The 21445-nt window shown below is 37.2% G+C and overlaps 11 protein-coding genes across 11 annotated transcripts; 4 read left to right on the top strand and 7 right to left on the bottom strand.

The window, feature by feature from the left end:
- Positions 1-51: 51 nt before the first annotated feature.
- Positions 52-1341, bottom strand: ADE12 (adenylosuccinate synthase; the record flags this gene model as incomplete). The annotated part of the gene is made up of 1 exon (XM_062954844.1): positions 52-1341. One exon carries the CDS (start codon positions 1339-1341, stop codon positions 52-54), a length of 1290 nt encoding a protein of 429 aa, XP_062811506.1.
- An 867-nt stretch (positions 1342-2208) lies between these two features.
- Positions 2209-3420, bottom strand: IDH1 (isocitrate dehydrogenase (NAD(+)); the record flags this gene model as incomplete). Its single annotated transcript, XM_062954842.1, has 2 exons — positions 2209-3264; positions 3394-3420. The coding sequence occupies 2 exons, from the start codon at positions 3418-3420 to the stop codon at positions 2209-2211; spliced, it is 1083 nt and encodes a 360-aa protein (XP_062811505.1).
- A 481-nt stretch (positions 3421-3901) lies between these two features.
- Positions 3902-4339, top strand: PRCAT00004817001 (uncharacterized protein; the record flags this gene model as incomplete). Its single annotated transcript, XM_062954841.1, has 1 exon — positions 3902-4339. The coding sequence occupies one exon, from the start codon at positions 3902-3904 to the stop codon at positions 4337-4339; it is 438 nt and encodes a 145-aa protein (XP_062811504.1).
- A 163-nt stretch (positions 4340-4502) lies between these two features.
- PRCAT00004816001 (uncharacterized protein) lies at positions 4503-5384 on the bottom strand (the record flags this gene model as incomplete). The annotated part of the gene is made up of 1 exon (XM_062954840.1): positions 4503-5384. One exon carries the CDS (start codon positions 5382-5384, stop codon positions 4503-4505), a length of 882 nt encoding a protein of 293 aa, XP_062811503.1.
- Positions 5385-6429: 1045 nt separating this feature from the next.
- Positions 6430-6750, bottom strand: PRCAT00004815001 (uncharacterized protein; the record flags this gene model as incomplete). Its single annotated transcript, XM_062954839.1, has 1 exon — positions 6430-6750. One exon carries the CDS (start codon positions 6748-6750, stop codon positions 6430-6432), a length of 321 nt encoding a protein of 106 aa, XP_062811502.1.
- A 635-nt stretch (positions 6751-7385) lies between these two features.
- Positions 7386-8375, top strand: PRCAT00004814001 (uncharacterized protein; the record flags this gene model as incomplete). Its single annotated transcript, XM_062954838.1, has 1 exon — positions 7386-8375. One exon carries the CDS (start codon positions 7386-7388, stop codon positions 8373-8375), a length of 990 nt encoding a protein of 329 aa, XP_062811501.1.
- Positions 8376-8810: 435 nt separating this feature from the next.
- Positions 8811-10283, bottom strand: PRCAT00004813001 (uncharacterized protein; the record flags this gene model as incomplete). The annotated part of the gene is made up of 1 exon (XM_062954837.1): positions 8811-10283. One exon carries the CDS (start codon positions 10281-10283, stop codon positions 8811-8813), a length of 1473 nt encoding a protein of 490 aa, XP_062811500.1.
- Positions 10284-10684: 401 nt separating this feature from the next.
- PRCAT00004812001 (metal-dependent hydrolase family protein) lies at positions 10685-12046 on the top strand (the record flags this gene model as incomplete). Its single annotated transcript, XM_062954836.1, has 1 exon — positions 10685-12046. One exon carries the CDS (start codon positions 10685-10687, stop codon positions 12044-12046), a length of 1362 nt encoding a protein of 453 aa, XP_062811499.1.
- Positions 12047-12072: 26 nt separating this feature from the next.
- Positions 12073-13857, bottom strand: PRCAT00004811001 (fungal specific transcription factor domain-containing protein; the record flags this gene model as incomplete). The annotated part of the gene is made up of 1 exon (XM_062954835.1): positions 12073-13857. The coding sequence occupies one exon, from the start codon at positions 13855-13857 to the stop codon at positions 12073-12075; it is 1785 nt and encodes a 594-aa protein (XP_062811498.1).
- A 1726-nt stretch (positions 13858-15583) lies between these two features.
- On the top strand, positions 15584-16171 carry PRCAT00004810001 (uncharacterized protein; the record flags this gene model as incomplete). The annotated part of the gene is made up of 1 exon (XM_062954834.1): positions 15584-16171. One exon carries the CDS (start codon positions 15584-15586, stop codon positions 16169-16171), a length of 588 nt encoding a protein of 195 aa, XP_062811497.1.
- A 56-nt stretch (positions 16172-16227) lies between these two features.
- Positions 16228-21120, bottom strand: RPA190 (DNA-directed RNA polymerase I core subunit; the record flags this gene model as incomplete). Its single annotated transcript, XM_062954833.1, has 1 exon — positions 16228-21120. One exon carries the CDS (start codon positions 21118-21120, stop codon positions 16228-16230), a length of 4893 nt encoding a protein of 1630 aa, XP_062811496.1.
- Positions 21121-21445: the final 325 nt, after the last annotated feature.

The following is a 21445-nucleotide window of genomic DNA, read 5'->3' as shown; positions in this document are numbered from 1 at the left end:
ATATCCGTAAATTTCTACTTATATAGTAAGATAAAATTTATCGTAATCTACTTAGTTAATCAGTTTTTCTAACATGGAATCACGAGCTGGACCTACACCAACCCATTGAATAGGAACATGCAAGAAATCTTCGATAAATTTCAAATATTTCTTAGCATTCTCAGGCAAATCATTATAGTTCTTAATTTTAGTGATATCTTGTTCCCAACCTGGCAATGTGACATAATCAACATCAACATCGGCCAACTTGAGTAAATCCTCAGGGAATCCTTCGAGCTTCTTACCCTTGTATGAATAAGATACGCCGACTTTAATGTCCTTAAAGCTATCCAAAACATCCAACTTTGTAATATTCAAAGACGTGTAGCCATTGATCAATGTGGAATGTTTCAAGACAACCAAATCTAACCAGCCACATCTCCTCTTTCTGCCTGTAGTAACACCAAATTCGGCGCCAACAGATTGCAAAGTTTCACCATCTTTATTTAACTGCTCAGTGGGGAAAGGACCTTCACCAACTCTGGTAGTATAGGCCTTAACAACACCATATATATTTCTAATTGCCCTAGGAGGGATACCTAAACCAGTCAAAACACCACCAATACCTGTTGCAGAAGATGTGACGTATGGATAAGTACCAAAATCTAAGTCCAACATTAAAGCATTAGCACCCTCAACCAAGATTTTCTTCTTTTCGTCGATCGCTCTGTGCATGAATTCAACTGAATCTACGACAAATGGCCTAAGAGCTTCCCTATAGCTCTTATATCTGGCCAACTCCTCCTCAACGTCGTAGTCAAATTCACCGTATCTCTTATATCTAGAATTCACCAAACGGTAATATCTAGTCTTGAAGTCTTCCCATGCTCCAGGAGCATCAGAAACTAGGTGATGGACTCTTATACCAGACCTCGAAGATTTGGTAGAATATGTTGGTCCAATTCCCTTACCGGTGGTACCAATTGATTTTTTATTCTCGGATAACTCCGCTTCCTTTAACTTATCAGTTCTCTGGTGGAAATCAAAAACTAAATGTGCCCTTGAAGAGACAAATAATCTACCATCACAGTTCAAGCCCTTTTGTTTCAAATTTTCCAACTCACTGAAAAAAGAAGGAACGTGTACAACGACCCCAGATCCCAAGAGATTCAAGCATTTAGGATTAACTAAACCCGAAGGTAACATATGAAAGTCGTACTTAGTTTTACCCACAACGATAGTGTGTCCCGCATTATTACCTCCTTGACATCTAGCACAAACATCGATATCATCACAAAGAATATCAACTAATTTACCTTTTCCTTCGTCACCCCATTGGGCACCTAAAACAACGTCACACATTTCTAAAATATGACTTCAATAGCTAACTTTAACCTAGGTAATTTGATTTTATCAAGTTTTCTTGTAAGATAATAAAGATTATGAACAGGAAGACTCCCCGTTAGAACCAAGAAGGAATTTTAACAATATCCTGCCAACTCGCATTCTTAAATACGGAAGACTCATCGATCGGAGATTTTTCAAAAAAATTTGACTTTTGGCACACACAAAAAATTAATTGACTCTGAACAAAAGATATAAATAGTCAAGTTTATCTCCAGCTTAAGATAACATTAAAGATGACTTGTTTAACGAACACGTTATTTGATTCTTGACTATGTTACTAAGCTTCATACGGGCAAAGTATTTAAATAGTGGAAGATGTTTGCATCCAGCTTCTTGCTGCAAGGTTCATAAGTAGCAGATAGGTATAGAATCTCGGGGAAAGTAGATAATATGATTAGATATATGAAGTAAATTTTACTGAGAGTGTAGGATAGCGTAAATACGTATTTTTGCGAGAATTAAAGCTTGATGAGGTAGGCTGTTATCAAATTTTCGATTTAGGTTTTCAATTTAATTAAATTTGCGCCGCAATTCATAAAAATACACTTTATCCCAACCTATAAGTAACACAACAATATAATATACTTCAAAAACTCTCTGTTATAATGCTAAGTTACAAAGTACTACTAGACAAAATACCAGTAGAGAACACCAGTAGAGAACATTTACAAACTCTCTGAGCAGAAATTTAACTGTAATTTATTATGTGGACGCAAAAAAGGACTACAAACTTACTCTTCTCATTCTAGCTAAAAGCGCTCGACGTAAGAGAAGAGGGAACAAAGAACCGCATTGGGAATTTGCAATAAGATTAGGTCTAATTCAATTCAACTTTGATAAGATTGCATCGGTAAATTCAGTGGTCGAAGATGAACCACCAATATCCTTAGTTCTGATCTTACCATCAGCAATGACATCGTAAGTAGCTCTAGAAATTCTGTCAGCGTATTCATTTAATCCTAAATGTCTCAACATCATAGTAGCCGACAAAATCATAGCTGTAGGGTTTGCAGTATTTTGGCCCTTAATATCTAAACCAACATGACGACAACCAGGTTCGAAAACAGCATATTCTCTACCGAAGTTGGCACCAGGTACTAAACCTGGACCACCGATCAATGCTGCACCAATATTGGACAAGATGGAACCGTACAAGTTAGGAGTAACCAAAACGTCAAATTGTTCTGGTCTGGCAACAGCTTGCATAGAAGCGTTATCAACAATCAAGTCGCTTACTTGGATACCTGGGTAAAGTTGGCCGACATCCTTAACGGTTTGTCTAAATAAACCGTCACCTAATTTCATGATATTAGCCTTGTGGATAGCAGTAACCAACTTTCTGTTATTCTTCTTAGCAAAGTCAAATGCAAACTTTGCGATTCTTTCAGACTTGAATCTAGTCATAATCTTCAAAGATTCAACAATACCAGGATAAGATTGATGCTCTAAACCGGAATATTCACCTTCAGTGTTTTCTCTAACTAAAGCGAAGTCGATACCATCTAATCTTGATTTAACACCTGGGATGTTCTTGATTAAGACCAAGGAAGCATAGATATCCAATTCCTTTCTTAAAGCAACATTCAAAGATTGTCCTGACGTGCCGGTTGGTGTGTACAAGATACCCTTCAACCCGATCTTGTTTCTCTTCAAAGACTCGACGGCTTCAGTAACACCCTTGCTCTTTTCCAAACCGGAGACATCGACTAACTCCCAGTCTATTGGGACTCTTTGATCTTTGAAAATGGTTTTCACGGAATCGGTGATTTCCTTACCAATTCCATCACCAGGAATCAAAGTAACAACATAAGTTCCACCGTACTTCTTTGGCAAAACTGCCTCTGGACTAGAGAAAGTTGCAAGTGTACGTAATGAGCTCTATTTGACTGTTAGTATTGTTCCGCTTATAAATTATGAAACTGATTTCTTCACAATTCCTATCATCTGTCCAGATCTTCCACTCCGAAGCGCACACTCCGAAACACTGAACACTTCAGCTTTACTTACCTTTTGAACAATGCTTGACTTGAACATCTTCCGACTGCACAAGGATCCTAATTATCTTCAGAAGTCCGTTAAAAATCAATGAATTTTAAAGACTGTAGTTAATTGTCAAAAAAATATAAGAACGATCAAGGGTGTTTAAAGCCAGAGTATTAAGGGAAAAACTTGAAAAAACCTCTGTTCCTTTTGTGTCATTTACCAAGTTAGCGCGGATCCTGCGTCGGTTCCGACTAAGTGCGCGTTGTTATTGGTTGCTCGGCAAGTCTTGTTAGTCCCGGACACCTAGCGACAGCTAGGGAGAATTAGACTAAGATCGAAAGAGTTACCGAATAAATAGTGAGACTGTACAGTAAATGATAAGGGAAATATTTCTCAAGCACGCTGGCTTTTAGCGCATTTTCTTCTTACGACTGACAATTTAGGGAGAGAATACAGCGACCGGAGAGACTTGCGAACTTTTTCAAAATACTTCCAGCATTAAATTTTCATTACGTCGGCAGGTATTTAAAGTATGAGTTTTAGGCAGTTGTATAGGTCCTTACAAAGGGAACTTGCCATAATAAATGAGAATACCCATACAAGGAATGTTGCTAAGGACCTAGAAAGAAAAACAGCTTTGCTTCAATATAAAAGACTTCAAAATTCAAGAGAAGGGAAGTCCATCCAGGAAGTAGAAAAGCAATTGGAGCAGTTGAATAAGAATAAGCCCGAAGTGCCAAGCTTGGACAATACTTTCATCAAGGAGATAGTTCAAGAAGATTCGGAAAGTGAGCTTCCATATATAAAGTTGAATAACTTGTCTAATATCACGGCATTCTTGAGATCGCAGAGAACATATACAGAACTACTTGAAAGGTATAATCCTGGATTGACAATGAGTCAAGAGGAGAATGTGCGTAGAACCGCTAATAGGGTTGGATTATTCGTCCCAGAAAATGAAAAGAAATAAGCGAGAAAATCTCGGGTTGGATAGCCAAGAGGTTGTAGCATGAATAATGATCTTCAATTGTAAAACAATAAACATATTTCTTTTAATATACAAGCTAATATACACCTAATTTACCTACTTTACATTTTAATTTGATTTGATCCTCCCTTTCAACGCATACAGGTTAAATACCGCCAGGGTATTTGAACCTTCTTTTCCTATAGCCACCGCAAGTGACAAACCTGTTTGCCATATCTTCTTCCTCTGCATTTCTTCTTTTTAATTTACAATTACTCATGAGTATTCCGGGGTTCTTCTGCTTTAATATCAAATTTTCCTGGTAAAATTTCTTCAAGCTCTCAATTACTAAAAGGTCGTCATAGTAATTGCTATTCATTTCTTTGATAGTGGGGCGCTTCGACTTCAAGGAGTTGTAGCTAGCAATCAAGTTATAATTGTAACTATCCATTAAGTAAGACATTGCTAGAGCAGAAGACAACTGATCATTACCATCGGCAGACACTATTAAAACCTCAATAGATTGATTCATAGTTTTCAATAATTTGATCAAGCGGTTAATATTGAATAAGTGCTGCTTCAAACTGCCGCTCAATATGGGCGAGTTAATTGCGAATTCTTTGTCACTTGGAACTTCATGTATCAAATTAGACGAGTTTGGATTCGACTTATAAAAGTGGCTCATGAAATTTTGCAAAATTCGATTAAATTTAAAGATGAAATTATTCAATAAATACTGTTCATCGGGTGAGAACTTATCTGTAGAAAAACTCAAATCTAAGCTCAATATAATCACATCTGAAGATATTGCAACCCCGGAATTTTCTAGATGATTCAAAAAGGAATATGTCGGTGAACAGTTAATAATAATTTTAATATTCTTACTTGACATAAATTCATAATCGTCGAGTACATTAAAGGGTCCTAACCAGATGGAGGGAGCAATTTCCAGCGGTTGTAGCTGATTAAATTCAAACAATCCATTTGTATTCATCTTCGCGTCAATAAACTCACTTGATGGTGTACTGCAAAATTGCTGTTGAAACATTTAATCTGGCGAAAAGCAGCAAAAATATAAATTGACGCGTGATATCAAGCACCACTGTACTTCTAGCAAGTCTTTAGACTGGTAATGATTTTGCCTGTTGGTATTACTTTAAGTTTGACTTGTAAAGTCTCTGGGGCCCTTCAGAATTTTTAAAATTTTTTTTGTGGCGGTAGCCTCTCTTCAAATACCGTATCTACGAAGCAATTACGTTACATCCTCCTAAAAATGATGAGGTAATATCCGATAAGTTTTGTGATCATATAAAAATTTTCTAGTCGAGCTTTGCATGCTTTGTCTTAAAACGGGGAATATGTTGATATTACTGCAACTCAAGTCTTAGTGTAATAATAAAGATTCGAATCGAATTTTACAGAAAAAGTAATTTCCGGTATTGCGGCGGTCGTCGGAAAGCAACTGAAACTTGGATACGGGATTTAGACCAGCCATGCACCGAGGGCCTTGGGTACAGTACCGGTTTTAATGGTAAATTACTATCTATAGCTGGTCGGTGGCTTACCCGAGCAAGTGGATGGTTATCACGTAATGGTGGAGGTCAACTTCAGGATCTGCTCCTCAGCCTTCAAGCGCAGCCGAATCCAGAATACACTTCGATATCAATTGCAAAATAGCTCTTCAATTAGACCATTGGTTTACATTTAACTCAAGAAAATGCAAGCATCTTTCTAGTAGAGTGGAGTGATCTTGACATATACCTCTCTGAATAACATATATGAAAGTGCAAATTCAGCTGTAAGATATGGACAAAAAAAAAAGTAGAAGCAGTGTTTCAATGAACTTCTGGATGTGGTTTTGGTTAAAGAAACATGTAGCCAAGTTCTGAAGGATCCTGCACTACTGAAGCCGGAATTTTTTCAATAAAGTCACTAATTGACCATGACCAGATTTTAGGCCCTTACGCGAGCCCTCGATGACAGCCAAAGATCTCGTATTCTCTTTTAGGTACAAGTTAGACCCATATCTTCATAACCAAGCGCCAGAACAAGGTACGCTAGCCACTTATAATCTCAAGGACTTGAGTCCTAAATTAAAATAAACAAACGTAAGTACACGGTTTGGGAGAATTAAACATACAAGCTCGCTCTAAGCATCCATGTTTCCTCAATTCAAGATAAATTTCAATTTCAAAATTTATTTTGCAGCCACAACCAAATGTAGAATTGGGAGAATCAAATACCCATTTCGTGATCGCTCTTACCCAATCTAAAATAACTTGGTATTTTGGATTTATTTTCAATGTAATGACTAAATAGAAGTCCAAGAACTGTCGATTCCTAAGAATGCTTGCAAGTTTGTTCACAGTATGCAAGCCAAATAATTTCTTCAATATCGTTGAGGTCTGTTTCATGCAGTCGCTTATTTCAGTGTCCAGAAAGCAAGTATCAATTCTATAGTATGTCTGTATATCTATTCTTTGTTATCGCAAATATAATATCAATACTTCTATGTTAAAAAATTTGGGTTAACAATTTTCTCACATAATTTTTGAGTTATTACTAAACTTATTTTAGATGAGTTTTGTGTGGAAAAAAAGGAACATTTTCTTGTCTGGAGACCAAATTCTGAATATTAAAGCAGAAAATTATCTCTTCTCGATTCACTGAATTGTATGTATCAGTCCAATTGCAGCATAAAAGGTATACCAGCAGACTGAAAAATTATTAATTTCTTAGCGGCCTTCAACGTTTTCTCTAAAAGTTCAATGCATGGCAGAGGGTCATGAAAAAATTCCTTTAGTCAGTCACTATCTTGATTTCTTCACTACATTCTGTTGATATTCTCAGGCTTCCTGCAAACTCAAGAGAGTAGTCGCTTTCATGAAATGCTGACATAAAGTGCTGACATAAAATGCTGACATAAAATGCACACAAAATTCGGAATTTAACTAATCTAGTAATCATGTAACGCAGTTACTCGGGAAACTATATAACCAAGCGAGATTACTCTCTTGACATGGATAAGGTATATCACATTATTTATTAGATGACAAAAGTACTAGTTACTGGTGGCACGGGCCATGCTGGTTTCTTCTCCATCGTGAAATTTTTAGAGAAAGGATATGACGTGAACACCTCTGTCAGAGACTTACTGAAAACTGAGGATTTGTTTAAAACGATAAAGGACTATGGAAACTTCGATGATGAAGCCATGAGCAAATTGAAGTTCTTCCAGGCTGTATTGGGTGAAGAAAGTGGATGGGAAGATGCTTTGGAAGGTGTTACGTATGTCAACGATGTAGCGTATCCTTTTATCAACCACGTCCCTTTGGAGCAACTCATTGATGCTGCATTAAATGGGACAATGTCCTTAGCTAAGTTAGCAGTAGCTTCGCCATCCGTTGAGCATTTTTGTTTCACATCTAGTTACGCAGCAGTAGCTTTCGGTGATACACCCAAAGACGGTTTGTACGATGGGAATGATTGGACCCCAGAGGATTCCAAAATGTTAGATGGTTACATGCTTTCCAAGATTATTGTGGAGAAGAAGTTGTGGGAATTCTTCAAGAGTGATGAGAACTTGAAGAGTAAGTATCCTACTACTTTTAACGTCATATGTCCATACGGTATATACGGACCTGTTCCAACTAAGCATTACTCAGGCTCTTTGGCTCCATTGAAGTCCGTAATTGATGGGTCCAAAGCTCCCATTCTTGGTTATACTCTTTCTGTTACCGACGTCAGAAACTTAGCAGATGCATACGTTGCTGCTTGCGAAAATAAGGATTCATATTGGGAGAGATTCACACTTCAGACGGATGACGCTATCACTTTTGATGATATGACGAAGTTGGCAGTAGAAAAGTACCCAGCATTAAAGTCTCAGGCGTCTACTGAGAAGACTCCTTTTATATTAGGGGCCAGGTTAGCGGACTGTTCTAAGGCAAAGAAACTTTTGGGATACAAGCCTACTCCAATTAAAGAGACTATTCTTGATTCTGTGAAAAGTATAGTAGTGAACGAAAAATTGGTGTAGTTCAAATTGTGAAGAAGAAAGTCGATATGTTTAATGCTCAAAGAATTTTCTGATGTCTGACTTTGAGCTTAAACTTTCTTACTGCTGCTAATGTTCGCCATGTTCGTGATTTTTTTTAACTATTGTGTTGCGCCTCTTTAAAGTCAGCTTTAGATATATTTATTATTTATGGTTTTGATAAGAAAAACACTTTTCGCTTGAGCCAATATATTTTAGAAAGAAAAATCGAATTAAATAAAAAGTCCCTTATACTTTAGATAAAGAACGACTTGCTAGTCAATGATGCAAACTTATTTCATTACACTTCGACGTTTTGGGAAAAATGTTGCAGCACATCTTGCAACCATGTCTACGTACAGTCTCAAAAAAATAAAAAAACTCTCGATATTTAATCAAAATACTTGAAGGCTCTAGACAAACACGTCACCAGAGATTTTAATAGCTATATCTATGATACATATCTTCTCTGTCTGTTAGATCAAGAGTTAAGTCATAATCGGGTATTTCCCCTTTTTCTGCAATAATGTCCCTCTTCTTGTTTTCACTGATACATACAAACCTATACGAGAGCACTAAAGCTTCAAAGAAAGCCCAAAAACAAATATTCGCAATGAGTCCAGCTCTAAAATTTGGATCTCTTGTATAGTTCCACCATTGAGGGTAAATGATTGCAGCAAGGGAGTAACCAAAGAAGAATATATTGTTGATTAGAGATTTTCTTGTATTTCCACGTGTGTTGGAAGCGTTCAAAGACAACAATATTGACATAATACTCGTTATACATGATCCCAACCAAGACGCGACTATTCTTCCCCAAGGATTAGTCTCTGGCAATGCCAATAGTAATATCGTTCCCACTAATGGAACCAATGCCAAACACATGACCGAGATACAACGTTCCTTAGGAAAAAAAGTAGTCAAGACAACACCCAACCAAATTATACCCAATTGAACGGCACCAGAAGGAGCACCAAACTCCAAGACTTTGGTGCCAGTATATCCCATCTCAGAGATAATGAGCGAAGAGAAGATTATAGGTCCTGAGGTGACCGTGACCAAGAATCCAAAAAGGAAAGAACAAATCGTATAATAATCTAATTTCAAAGACGAGAGCATTTGTTTGAAATTGAACGATGTCCTCTCACCTCGGTCATTTTCAGCAAGTATACGGTTGACAGCAATATGTCTTTCCCTCTCAGATAGGAATCTGGCTTCACCAGGAGAAAGAGGAATTACCAACATAAAAATCACTCCCATGAAAATCGTCAATCCCCCACATATTAGAAACACTACTCTCCAGATTGCAATATCGAGATTATCATTTTTAGAAACACCATAGACCAAGAAGTTGCCAAGAACTTGAGCTAAAGCATTACATGATATCCAACATGCCGTTCTAAGCGCATGCTCTGACTTCTTGTAATAAACAGAAGTAATGATGACGAAAGCAGGAGAAACTGCTCCCTCAAAAAATCCTAATATCGTTCTTAATGCAATAAATCCTTCGAAATTCTTTGGAGCTGCGGTGCAGATACATGTGGCTCCCCAAAGAAACACCGAAACTCCTGTCACAATCTTGATGGGAAACTTACTTAAGGCGTAAGAATTCCATATTTGCGAAACCAATTGTGCAATTGAGAACGCAGAAGCAAGCCAAGAATACTGGCTGCCCGATAAGCCTAAGTCTTCTCTCAAACCTACAACAACTGTGTATGCAACAATTTGCTTATCGAGGTACTGAGTGAAGAAAATGAGACACATAACTGGTAACACCCATAGATCGATCTTCCTAACGACAGCTCTCTCTTCCTCTTTTGAGAAATCGATAAGTTCATTCGGTGACTGAACATTCGAGCTCACAACTTCAGTAGCATTAGATTTTTCCTTAAGAGAAGACGATGTGTTCATTTTATGCTTTAAGGTTAACCTTATTGTTTGATAAAAAAGCGAAACCTTCCAACATATAAGTAGTACGATATTGTCTGCAAAAAATCGCAATCAGCAAAGGCGAGCTGATAAGGGGGAAAATTACCTTTTCGATTGATAAGTGATCACCCAGCTCGCCCAGAACTGCATTTTTCTAAGCTATAGGGTATTTTTTGGGGGTACATAATGCCGAACAGCTTGGCTCATTTGGTGCTCAATTTGTATAGGTTTTGATCTCCTCTCTCAAAATTTCGGTTACATGTACCCGTCAACTAAGTAACTATCTCGGTCGCAAAAAAAAATGGCTACCAAGAACATTTCATTGGTATATAAAAAAGGCTTTTAATGACCATTTTGCTTTCAATCATGATTTTTGAAACGGAATGATGATACCTGATATCGACGTTAACGAAAAGGTCAATAAACCCTTGAAAGAGTTAATAAAACCATGGGCACTTCCGCCTATCAAAAGTTACTGTTTTAAGAATGGGTCGCTTATTGATGTGATAGAGGGTAAAGTCCACGAAGGAGTCTCTGTATTCACAGAAGGAGGTAGAATATCAAAAATTGAAGGAGCTGACGCACTTGTTCCTGAAAATTTTATCACCATAGATTGTAATGGAAAATATCTATCCCCTGGTTTGTTTGACAATCATGTCCATCTTCAAGCTGTAACGGGAGAAACCGATTTGGGGAAGATGATACTCATGACTAAGGCAAAAGCATTGATGAGAGTTGCGCAAAATACTGAAGCGATGTTGAAGAGAGGGTTCACGTCCTTGAGAGATTGTGGAGGAGCTGAAGCGCATGTCAAAGAAGCTATAAATGAAGGGTCGATTATTGGACCAAGATTATTCATTTCGGGTCATGCTATATCTCAAACCGGAGGACATGGGCATATGGTGCCTGGAAATTTGCCAGGAAATGCTTTCGATAGTTGTTCCTGTCATTTGAATCCAGTGTCGGTCATTGCTGACGGAGTAGATGAATGTTATAAAGCCTCGAGGGAGGAACTAAGAAAAGGAGCAGATTTCATTAAAATAATGGCAGGAGGTGGAGTTGCGTCTCCCACAGATAAAATCAGCAACACGCAGTTTTGTGAAGATGAACTCAAGGCACTTGTGAGAGTAGCAGAATCTTTCGGAACATATGTCACAGCGCATGCCTATACGCCTCAAAGCATCAAAAATTGTTTGAATTGTGGTGTTAAAGGTATTGAGCACGGTAATCTTTTAGATGAGGAAACAGCTGCATTAATGCATCAAAAAGGATGTTATTTGACACCTACATTAGTTACTTACAAGATAATGGCTTCTGACCAATTCAGCACTTTCCTTGGTCCGGAATCCAAAGTGAAAAATGCTCAAGTATTGAAAGATGGACTTCGTGCCCTTTTAATTGCAAAGAGAAATAAAGTTAAAATTTGCTATGGTTCTGACTTGCTTGGGCCCTTAGTTGGCTATCAAACACAGGAATTCTTTATACGAGGTAAAGTTTTGAGCGCTCAAGAAATATTGCTTTCAGCTACAGTTACTCCGGCGGAGATGAGCGGTGTAGCCCATGAGCTTGGTCAAATAAAAGTTGGTTATTTAGCAGATATTCTCGTGCTTGAGGAAAATCCCTTGCAAAATATTGAAATTCTTGACGAACCTGAAAAAAATTTAAAACTTATAATGAAAGATGGGAGAATCTTTCATAGCGACTTACCACAAATTCATAAAGATGTAAGAACAACAGTTTTATAAATAAAAGTGTGTCTACTTATACTTATTTAATTAAATGTATGCTTATCGACCAAATTTTCAAATAACGTGTCAACGTAATCTAGTTCATCCATTGGGATAGACTCAAAATTATCAAGATAAAAATTCTCTGGGATTAGATTCCAAGTAAATTTAAGACTTTCTTCATCTTGCTTTAGTTGAAAATCTGCATTATCAAAATAATTGCTTTCAGGAAATACTAATGACTTATCTACCCTCCACATTTCGGGATGATCCTCTACATCTTTGCTATCAATCTGATCAAGTATGTTGGTCAAAAATTTTAATCTCTCTAGTCGTGATAGATTTGTTCTTGCGCTAAATGAGCCCTTTGATAAAATTCTAAGGATTTTAAATCCTTTCTTCAAAAAAACTAATGTACTGGAGGACCTATCAATTTTAAGAAAAGTGATTATGACAAATAAGCTCAAATTACAGAAATTAAGGTCAGACCTTGAATATACTCCTAATTTTCTATTCTTCTCGAGTGAAGATAGAACATCAAGCACACTGAAAGCAGCATCAATACAAATTGATGCTAAGCGGTCCACAAAATTATCTTCAGTCCCATTAGAATTCTTCATTTCTTCAAAATTTTCAATTTTATAAGCTAAGAATGGTTTGCCTAGGTAAATTTTTGCAAGAAAATAGTTGAGTTTCAAATGATTGTTAGCTCTGTATTGATCATCATCTGGATTCAATGTTGAGTTACATGATTTAGGAAGCGAATCTTTCCAAATTTCAAGTTTCAATAAAATGTCTCTAATAATACTGGACTCGAGAGTTACCTGCCCTTCCTTATTCGCATAGTTGTTGTTCTTTCTGAGACTTAAGTTCGAAATTTCAATCAAAATAAACGTGAGTTTTATTAAAGCAGTTTGATGTTCATGATTTGTTCTTCCATTTAATTGCCTTAATTCTATAATATCCTGTGGTAACTCAACAGTTATCTGTTCTCTTTTAATTACCCCTGACCTTTCCACATTGATTCCCAGTAATCTTTCCAGTACGTAACACGACCACCAGAGCCTCTTTTGAAATTCCCTGATGTCAGCAGGCTCATCTTTGAATGTGTCTTTAAGATGCAATTTACTTTGTACAGCAAAATCAACTGCTAGATTAATGAACATATAACCTTGGTCAATTATTTTCGAATGATCATTAAACTTATTTGTGGTCATATAGAGACCCAATAGTAAAAGTGTTTGAATGCTCTCGGTAGTGATTATGTTCATTAACATACCGACAAAGGGTAATGCAGCTTTGTAGTATTTATAGCCTGGGTGGCTTGTACTATCTGTAAGAGAAGATATTGCCTCTGTTCTGGAGTCGTCAATGATATAGTCAAATCCAGAAGAGACTGATAGCATACTTAACAATGATGCAACAAATGTCCAATTTTTCATCAATTTGGAAGTATCTCTGTTTTTTCTCATTGCCAAAAATCGAATAACTTCCTTCATTATCTTCTTAGGATAAACAAAGAAGAAATTTGTTTCACAAATCCTCAAAAACACATCCATTTGAAATAACACCTCTTTATCAGAAGGTAAAACAGCTAAAGCATCATCAAGAATAGAAACAGATACAGAAGAGAACCTTTCTTCAGGGTTTTCGGCATCTGTTTTGTCATTTGGATAAACTGAATTGGTGACTCTATTTTCGGACTTCTCAATGAAATCTAAAAAGCTATCATAAGTAGTGGAGACATACTGAGAATTTACATTCTTAATTTCGTGCCTTTCCTGCGAAACCTGTGAATTGTCTTGATTACCTAGCACTGAGTTATCCATTTCGCTCGTCTCAGACAAGGGCCTATAATCGGCCCAAACCTTTCTTTCAATTAAATCAGTATCATTCCTTAGCGAAACTAAATCAACACCTGGTAAAATATGCTGTATGATCCTTTCTAGCTTGCAAACATAGGCTTTAAAATCGTCTAAAGAATTGCTGCAGAGTTAGTATATCCTTGTTTTAAGGAGGGGAAGCTGGATACATACTAATCGGCTTCTCTGTCTTTTTCACCCTTTTCAATCTTCATAACTTTACATTCTTTAAGTGTGCCTGAGCACCTCTCACAGGGAATACCTCCTTTACATCTTAATTTTCTCATACGACAGTTTTCACATCTTTCCTTAGTTAGTAATGAAATATTCTGTAATATTTAATGGAACATACGCTGCAGGTGCTCTCTTCCTTTGATTTAAAGGTACTCTTCTTCTATTCCTTGGTATATTTGGCATATTAGCATTTCTTATCATACCATTTAAATTTTTCTTTTTTTTGGTCCACAATATTGGTGAAAAAATATTCCATGCGGACTTGGAGTCAAATTTAAGTATAGCTATGTGACGCTAACTGTGTCAGATGATAGTACTTAGCTTGATTGGAATTATTTTTTTTAAGAGAAGGACGCTTGAAATTACAAACAGAAGAGATACTATTAGTATTCGAAGGAGATATTAAGTTACTTTATCAGCCAACTAGAGCTCTTAAGAATATGAAAGATTCATCAGATTCTTTCTTTACTGTATTCAGACCACCTTGAATAGTAAGATAGACCCTTATCGTCTGGAATAATTCGAGCCATAAAGGACACCGGGTACATGTACCCGACTAGGCTGAAAATTAATACTAGCTATCAAAGCTTGAGTAAGTTGGAGTAAGATCGCTTTGCTCCCCTCAAAAGCGAATATTCTCTTAAAATCGCTCAGCAACAATTCTGTTTGGTTTTCGAAACCTAATGGTATTCAATGTCTTCTGTTAGATGAACAGAACTACAAATTGAATATGTTAAATTTCACATTCAAAATTACACAGAAATTATAACTAAAAGGAAGAAAAATACTGCAAACAATAAAAGAGTCCCTTATTGATAATTTTAAACACATAAATCATAATTGGAGTTAGAATTATAGGCGAAAGTTTAAGGAAAAGATGTCTCGAGTACGTACTCAAACATTCAACAGCCCTTAACACTAAATACCATCAGTATTCAAATATGCAGGATGCGAGATAACTGAAATTAGTTTTTTTTTTGGCAAACTATTCCGGACTTATATCGGTAGCATTGAAACAAAGCCGGACAAGATACGGGACTATAGCCGAATAAGTATCGAGGGTAAACGGGAAATGACCGTCCGCGAACCCATTTGGACCGGTAGATTACCGAGATGAGATTGAGCCTGGACCTTTGAGCGAGCCCACTATGGCCACAAAGTCAGAGGCTGGCCGTCCTGGGCGTATTTCAGTCCTGCACCTGTTTATGGAAGACCGAATAGAGTGAAGAGGGGGCGTTATCATGGGATGAAGCACGTGCTGCATTTATGGAGTCCAGCACTAGGGACGCCTCCTCCCCGCTAACTAGAGCCACCTGTCGCTAACTCTAGGGAGAAATGGGACGAGCAACATTTCGCGGCAACTTCGATAACCTAGATGGATCTACACTCGAGCACTCAAGTGTACTCATATCAGATCATATTGTTAAATAGTTAAAACATTTAGAGTATAATTAAGACAATGTTCAGGCCACTAATTCAACTGACTAGATTAAACTTGGGAATTGCAAGATTTAGTACCAAGCATATGTGGAGGCCACTATCTCAAACTTCACATCAATTTGCTAGCAATATCACGGTTAGGACTTCGAACAGAGCAGGCTTGAAGTTGTTGGGTTGTGTAACTGGTGCCCTTGGATTTGCCAGTTTCTTAAATAGATCTTCAGCCGTTCTCAACGAGACTTACCGATCATCAGGATCACTTGGAGGACAGGTTCAGGCCGATGTTACCAGAATTGAGAAGTCAGCCAAGACTAGCAAGTCGAGGTTCGGAGGCAAGCTCAATTATCAAGAGCTTTGCATTGGATCCGTTACGGGTTTATTCTTGGGAATTATTGCTGGTAAGTTGAGTTCTGTAATTGTTTTTTTAACTCTTTCGAGTTACTTGCTACTTCAGTTTTTACAATCCAGAGATATTATCACGATTCCCTGGAAGAAAATGATCAACGTTGGCTCGGAGTCAATTGATATCAGAACATTAGTGTTTGAGAAACTAAGCTTCAAAATCTCATTCGTGTCATCATTCTTAATTGCAGCGTTTAATGTATAGCTATGTTCTAAATATGTAACAATTTTATTGACTGGACTATAGATAAGAATATAGGATTAGTTCAAATTTGCAAAGATATCAAACGAACCTGTTCCAATGTTTGCTAGCTTACCCATGACAATGCTTGCGGAAGGAGACTCTATTTCTTCTTTATCTCCATCTAAAACGGCTTTAGTTAAGAATTGACAGGTGGTTTCATAGGACATTTTCATGAATGAAGAGGTGGAATTGTCAATGCCTTGTCTGTTGAATGCTAAATAGGTACCATCTCTTGTCATCATATCAGCAATTAAATCCAAGTGACGAGAGGACACACTGATTGCGTACCTATCGAAAACATTATTTATCTCATTGACAATCGTGTTTCTTGCGGCTTCAACACCATAAGTCTTCAAAACAGCGTAGATATCATTTGAGGTTATTCCATTAACATCGATAAAGTCATCTTGCTCCCACATGGCTTGGAAGTTGACACCTTCAGTCGTTAATATGCGTTTTCCATCTGCTCCTGGTTCTGGATGGAGACATCTTCCTATTCTTGGAATTTCTCTTACAACAACCTTTCTACATAATTCCTCTATGATGTTGACCATCAACAATTTTTGTGAAGAGCCATCCAATTCTAATTGAAATTCACACCATTCACCTCCTTCGTCATCAAAATTGAATTTAGTAATTAAATTATGAGAAGAAATAACTTCAGCTTGACGGTCCTTGGCAGCTTTAGACAATTGAGTTGTTTTCTGTTCCATATTAACGTCTTCATCTTCGTTCTCCTCGCCTTCATCAGAGGAGGAAGAATTGACCGACTCTCCATCTTCCATTTCTTCATCACTTGTTTCCTCTGCTTTCCTCATAGTTTCAATTTCATCATCATCTGGACCATCATATGAGACGGCTTGTTTTACATTGCTATGTTCCTTTTCGTCGGTTGCATCATTTTCATCCTCAAATGTGGTAGCACCCTCTTCCTGAACTTTAGGTGCAGCCTGTCCCACTTTTGGCATATGATCTGGTTTCTTCTGCTTCTTGAGTTCCTTAGAAATTTGTGTTTCTAATACATGTAAGAAGCTATTGGTAATAACATGTTCCAAATGACTCTGAGAAATATCATACTCTTGACCGTATTCCTCTTTGGAATAGAAAGACATATGAACATTATAAGATTTCGAATTGATACTATCATCAGATGTACTCACAGTCTCTGTTACTGTAATATTATCGATAAATTCAGATAAAATGACCCTTGCAACAGATTTAGAGAACAAGTCGGCCTGGTCGTCATTAACATCGTTTAAAATTGGCAATGTCATCTGAGGGGTCTTTATGCTAGCTGAGGCGGTCATGATGATTTCTCTCATACGAGGGATACCTAACGTAACATTAGCAGCACCATGACCAGCAAAGTGGAAAGTATTCAAAGTCATTTGTGTTGAAGGTTCACCAATCGATTGTGATGCAACTATACCAACAGCCTCACCAGGACTGATCAAAGACTTCATATATTTCAATTGCATCAAAGCACGGAACTTCTTCTCAGTGACACCTCCCAGGTTCTTAGCTTCCTTTGAAGATTTAAATAAAGTTTCGTTTTGAGCAATAAAGTTTTCCAATTTATCTTGGAAGCTCTCAGACACTGAACCTAGATATTTAGCAGGATTATAAACACAGAGCACTGGATCGTATTTAATAGATTGCTCGTACGGGGGTAAGCTCTTCTGTTTCCGTAAGCTTTTACGGACCTTTTTGGCGTACTGCAATGCAGATTCAGTATCAAGATGATCCACTAATTCAGAAGGTTTATACTTTGCAATCAAAGAGTCATAGTTATCAACACAAAACTTAAATTGATTCATGTGTGATTGCTTAGTAGTATCAATTGAGTCACCACCATACAAAAATTGAATTAAAGCACCATCACCATCTCTAACAGAATTATCGTATCCAACATGTACACCTTCTAATTGCTTAGTCAAACAACGTTGCAAGTAACCTGATCTAGACGTTTTCACCGCTGTATCAATTAATCCTTCACGACCTGCCATACAATGGAAGAAATATTCTTGCGGCCTAATTCCGGAATAGAATCTTCCTTTAATATATCCACCTGCTCTGGAATCTGTTTCAAATGGTTTAAATGATGGTAAGGTCTTACCAGAAACCATAACTGGTACTCTTCTTCCTTCTAATGCTTGCTGTCCTAGTAAACACATAATTTGTGAAACATTGACATTTGATCCTTTAGCTCCAGATAAAGCCATAGCTTGCATTGAATTATAAGGGAAATGCTTCATAGTCCCATCTGGAACACACTTAGCAACGACCTGAGATGTAATGGAGTTTACCTTTGATTGTGTTACCGCATCCAAAATACCCAAGTTGTTATCATCACGAAGGATTTCTTCTAAGCGTCTTATTAATTCAGGGTCGCTATTAGACGTTTCCTTATCTAAGTTTACAACTTCTACAGCCGCCTCTCTGCCGACATCAACAGATTTTTTCAAGATATCTTTTCTCCAAGTGTTTCCTTCTTCAGTCAACCTCAAGTCATCCATACCACAAGTGAATGCAGTCATCATTATGTAATTGGTAAACAATCTACCCAAGACAGATAAAGATCTTCCAGCAACATCAGGACCGTATATTTCATGTAAGGAATGGACAATACCATACTGAGAAGCTCCATATTGAGATTTGTCTAATATTCCACACAAGAGCTCACCATTCTTAAATATAACCTCATTTTCATGGGAATGTGCGCCCCAATATTCATTCTTGATCTTGTTTTTTGACACCAAGTTAACACCTGGTACATTTTTAGGTTTAATATTCAACAAAACCGTGGTTATAACCTGCTTTCCTGTCCATAAAGGCTCTGGTTTAAAGATGGTTGGAGGAACAGTCTTGATTCTGGTGCCTGTTATATGCCCATCTTCAGGTCTAATACAGCCGTATATAAGTTGTTGATAAGTTTCCCTGTTGAAAAAAGAGTCCTTATTGGTAAGCCAAACTCCTGCAGAAATATGATCCTGAATCAACCCTCTTAAAGGTGATCCGGAGGTAGGTGTGAGATATTGAGAATTAGTGTTTGCCAAGTTCATCGCTTCAGCTTTTGCATTTTCGTTTTGAGGAAAATGCATGTTCATTTCATCACCATCGAAATCTGCGTTATAAGCTCCTGTGTTAGCATAATGTAAACGTAATGTCTTTTCTCCTGGCAACACTCTGACTCTATGACCCATCATTGACGCTTTATGCAAAGTAGGTTGACGATTCATTATCACGAAATCGTTATTCTTGATATGCCTGTACACCTTCTTATTAATTACGGAAGCACCATTTGAGGGAGTAAGTAATTGGTTCGCAACACTCTTACGTTGCTCTAAAGTCATTCCAATTAAGGAAATCAATGAACCATCTTCGTTTTGAACTTGGATGGCACCTGGCCATTTTTCAGGACCATTGATAACAGCAGCTCTCAATGCTGCTGCATTGTGAGAAGTGACGGGCTCTGGATATGTCAATTTTTTAGCGAAAACAGGAGGAACACCTATTTCGTCTGTTTCTAACATAGGATCTGGTGAAATAACAGAACGAGCAGCGTAGTTGACTCTTTTACCCATCATATGCTTTCTGAATAAACCCTCTTTCTTCTCCAATGCTTGCTTAATACCTGGGTTTGGTACTTTTCCAGCAGGAGCATTTTGATTTTTTGAAGAATCTATCAATGCATTTACATCATTCTGAATAGTCACGAATGAATTCATTAATCTATTGAAGATTATTTTTCTTTCATCAACAGACAATTTTCCTTTCTCAAGGTTTGATATCTGATCATTCAAGTCCCTAATTAGCAAACATGTTCTCAAAATATTAGATAACAATTCATTCTGAGAATTTTCGTGAATTTCATCACCTACACTAGAAGGCAATCTAAATCTTGTAGGAGGAACGATTAAAGCTTGCAAGAAAAGGACGTCAGCAACTACTTCCTCCTTCGATGTTGGACGAGAATGGAAGAGCTTTTGCATGAGAGGTTGTTCATTCTTAAAAACTGCCCTTAGAATGTTTCTCACCTCATTTGACAACACGTATTTGATACCTGATTTGTGTTTGATGTTTGGCATACTTTCGTTTGCTTGGCTTTTATTAGAGGCTCCGTTCTTAAGCATGTCAGGACGAACAAAACCTTTAATTCTATTATTCGAAATCTGTTTGTCTTTTAATGCTGATTCAAAGATCTTTGAAACTCCATCCTTTCTGAAATTTGGAGAAAACATTCCACAATTATCACATTTAGGTCTGCTCAATAACTTTTTGTAAAGCTCTTGTATAACTTCTTTTCTCTTTGATTGAACCGCTGACGTAACTACACCTCGGATGCTACTTCTACCTTCTTCTATAGCATCAGATATCTTCTGGGAAACAAATTTCTCACGACGTTCAATAAGTTCCTTCTTTGCCCTGGGATCTGCATTATTTGAGCTATTGTCCTCATCGTCTTCCGCCATCTCAGTAGAACCTCTAACTAAAAAGTTATCTATTTCAGCAGCTTCCAAAAGTAAACCATACTGAATCAACTTTAATTTACAGGTATAACGATGGACCTCTAAAGAGTTGTACCTGAAATGATGACAATAAAGACATGCTGAGCGTAAATAGATATAAAGTTGATTAAAAAATAGTGGATTGTAGACTGGAATAGGTAACTCTATATGCCCCTGATGTCCAGGACAAAACTTCTCGTCAAGCCCGCATGTTGAACATAAGTTTCTAAGGAAAGCACCTAATGCCAAATCATAAAGTCCACCGCTAATTGGGTGTCCCAAGTTATCAAACACTGTTGGATTGACTATCTGTTTAGCCGACAATTTTCTTATTTCATCGGCTGATAATATGCCAAAGTCCACAGATGTTATCTGTGAGCCAACTGGTTTAGAAATATCCATACTTTCACCTTTTCTTCTCGACTCTTGAAGAATGGATCTCTCCTATTGATTAACTGATTTTTCAGAATAGGCTCATCTGAAAAAAAAAAAAAATTGATTTTTCACTGGAAAGTTCATTAAGTCACGTGACAAAAAATGAGCATCGAGATGATGGTCTGCTCCATACTACTTAAGCTACAAGTCAGTATATTTAAACAATATAACATAGATTTTACTAAAACAATTAATGCAAACGATAATGTTAACGGTAATGTTAACGATAATGTTAATGAGAATGTACAATTACAAAAAGCAGGCAATTAACTCTTGAAAATTCGAGAAATAT

The sequence above is a fragment of the Priceomyces carsonii genome, assembly GCF_900007245.1.
Source record: "Priceomyces carsonii strain CBS4050 genome assembly, scaffold: Debaryomyces_carsonii_scaffold_5, whole genome shotgun sequence".
NCBI lineage: Eukaryota > Fungi > Ascomycota > Pichiomycetes > Serinales > Debaryomycetaceae > Priceomyces > Priceomyces carsonii.
This window is presented reverse-complemented; position numbering and strand designations above follow the sequence as displayed.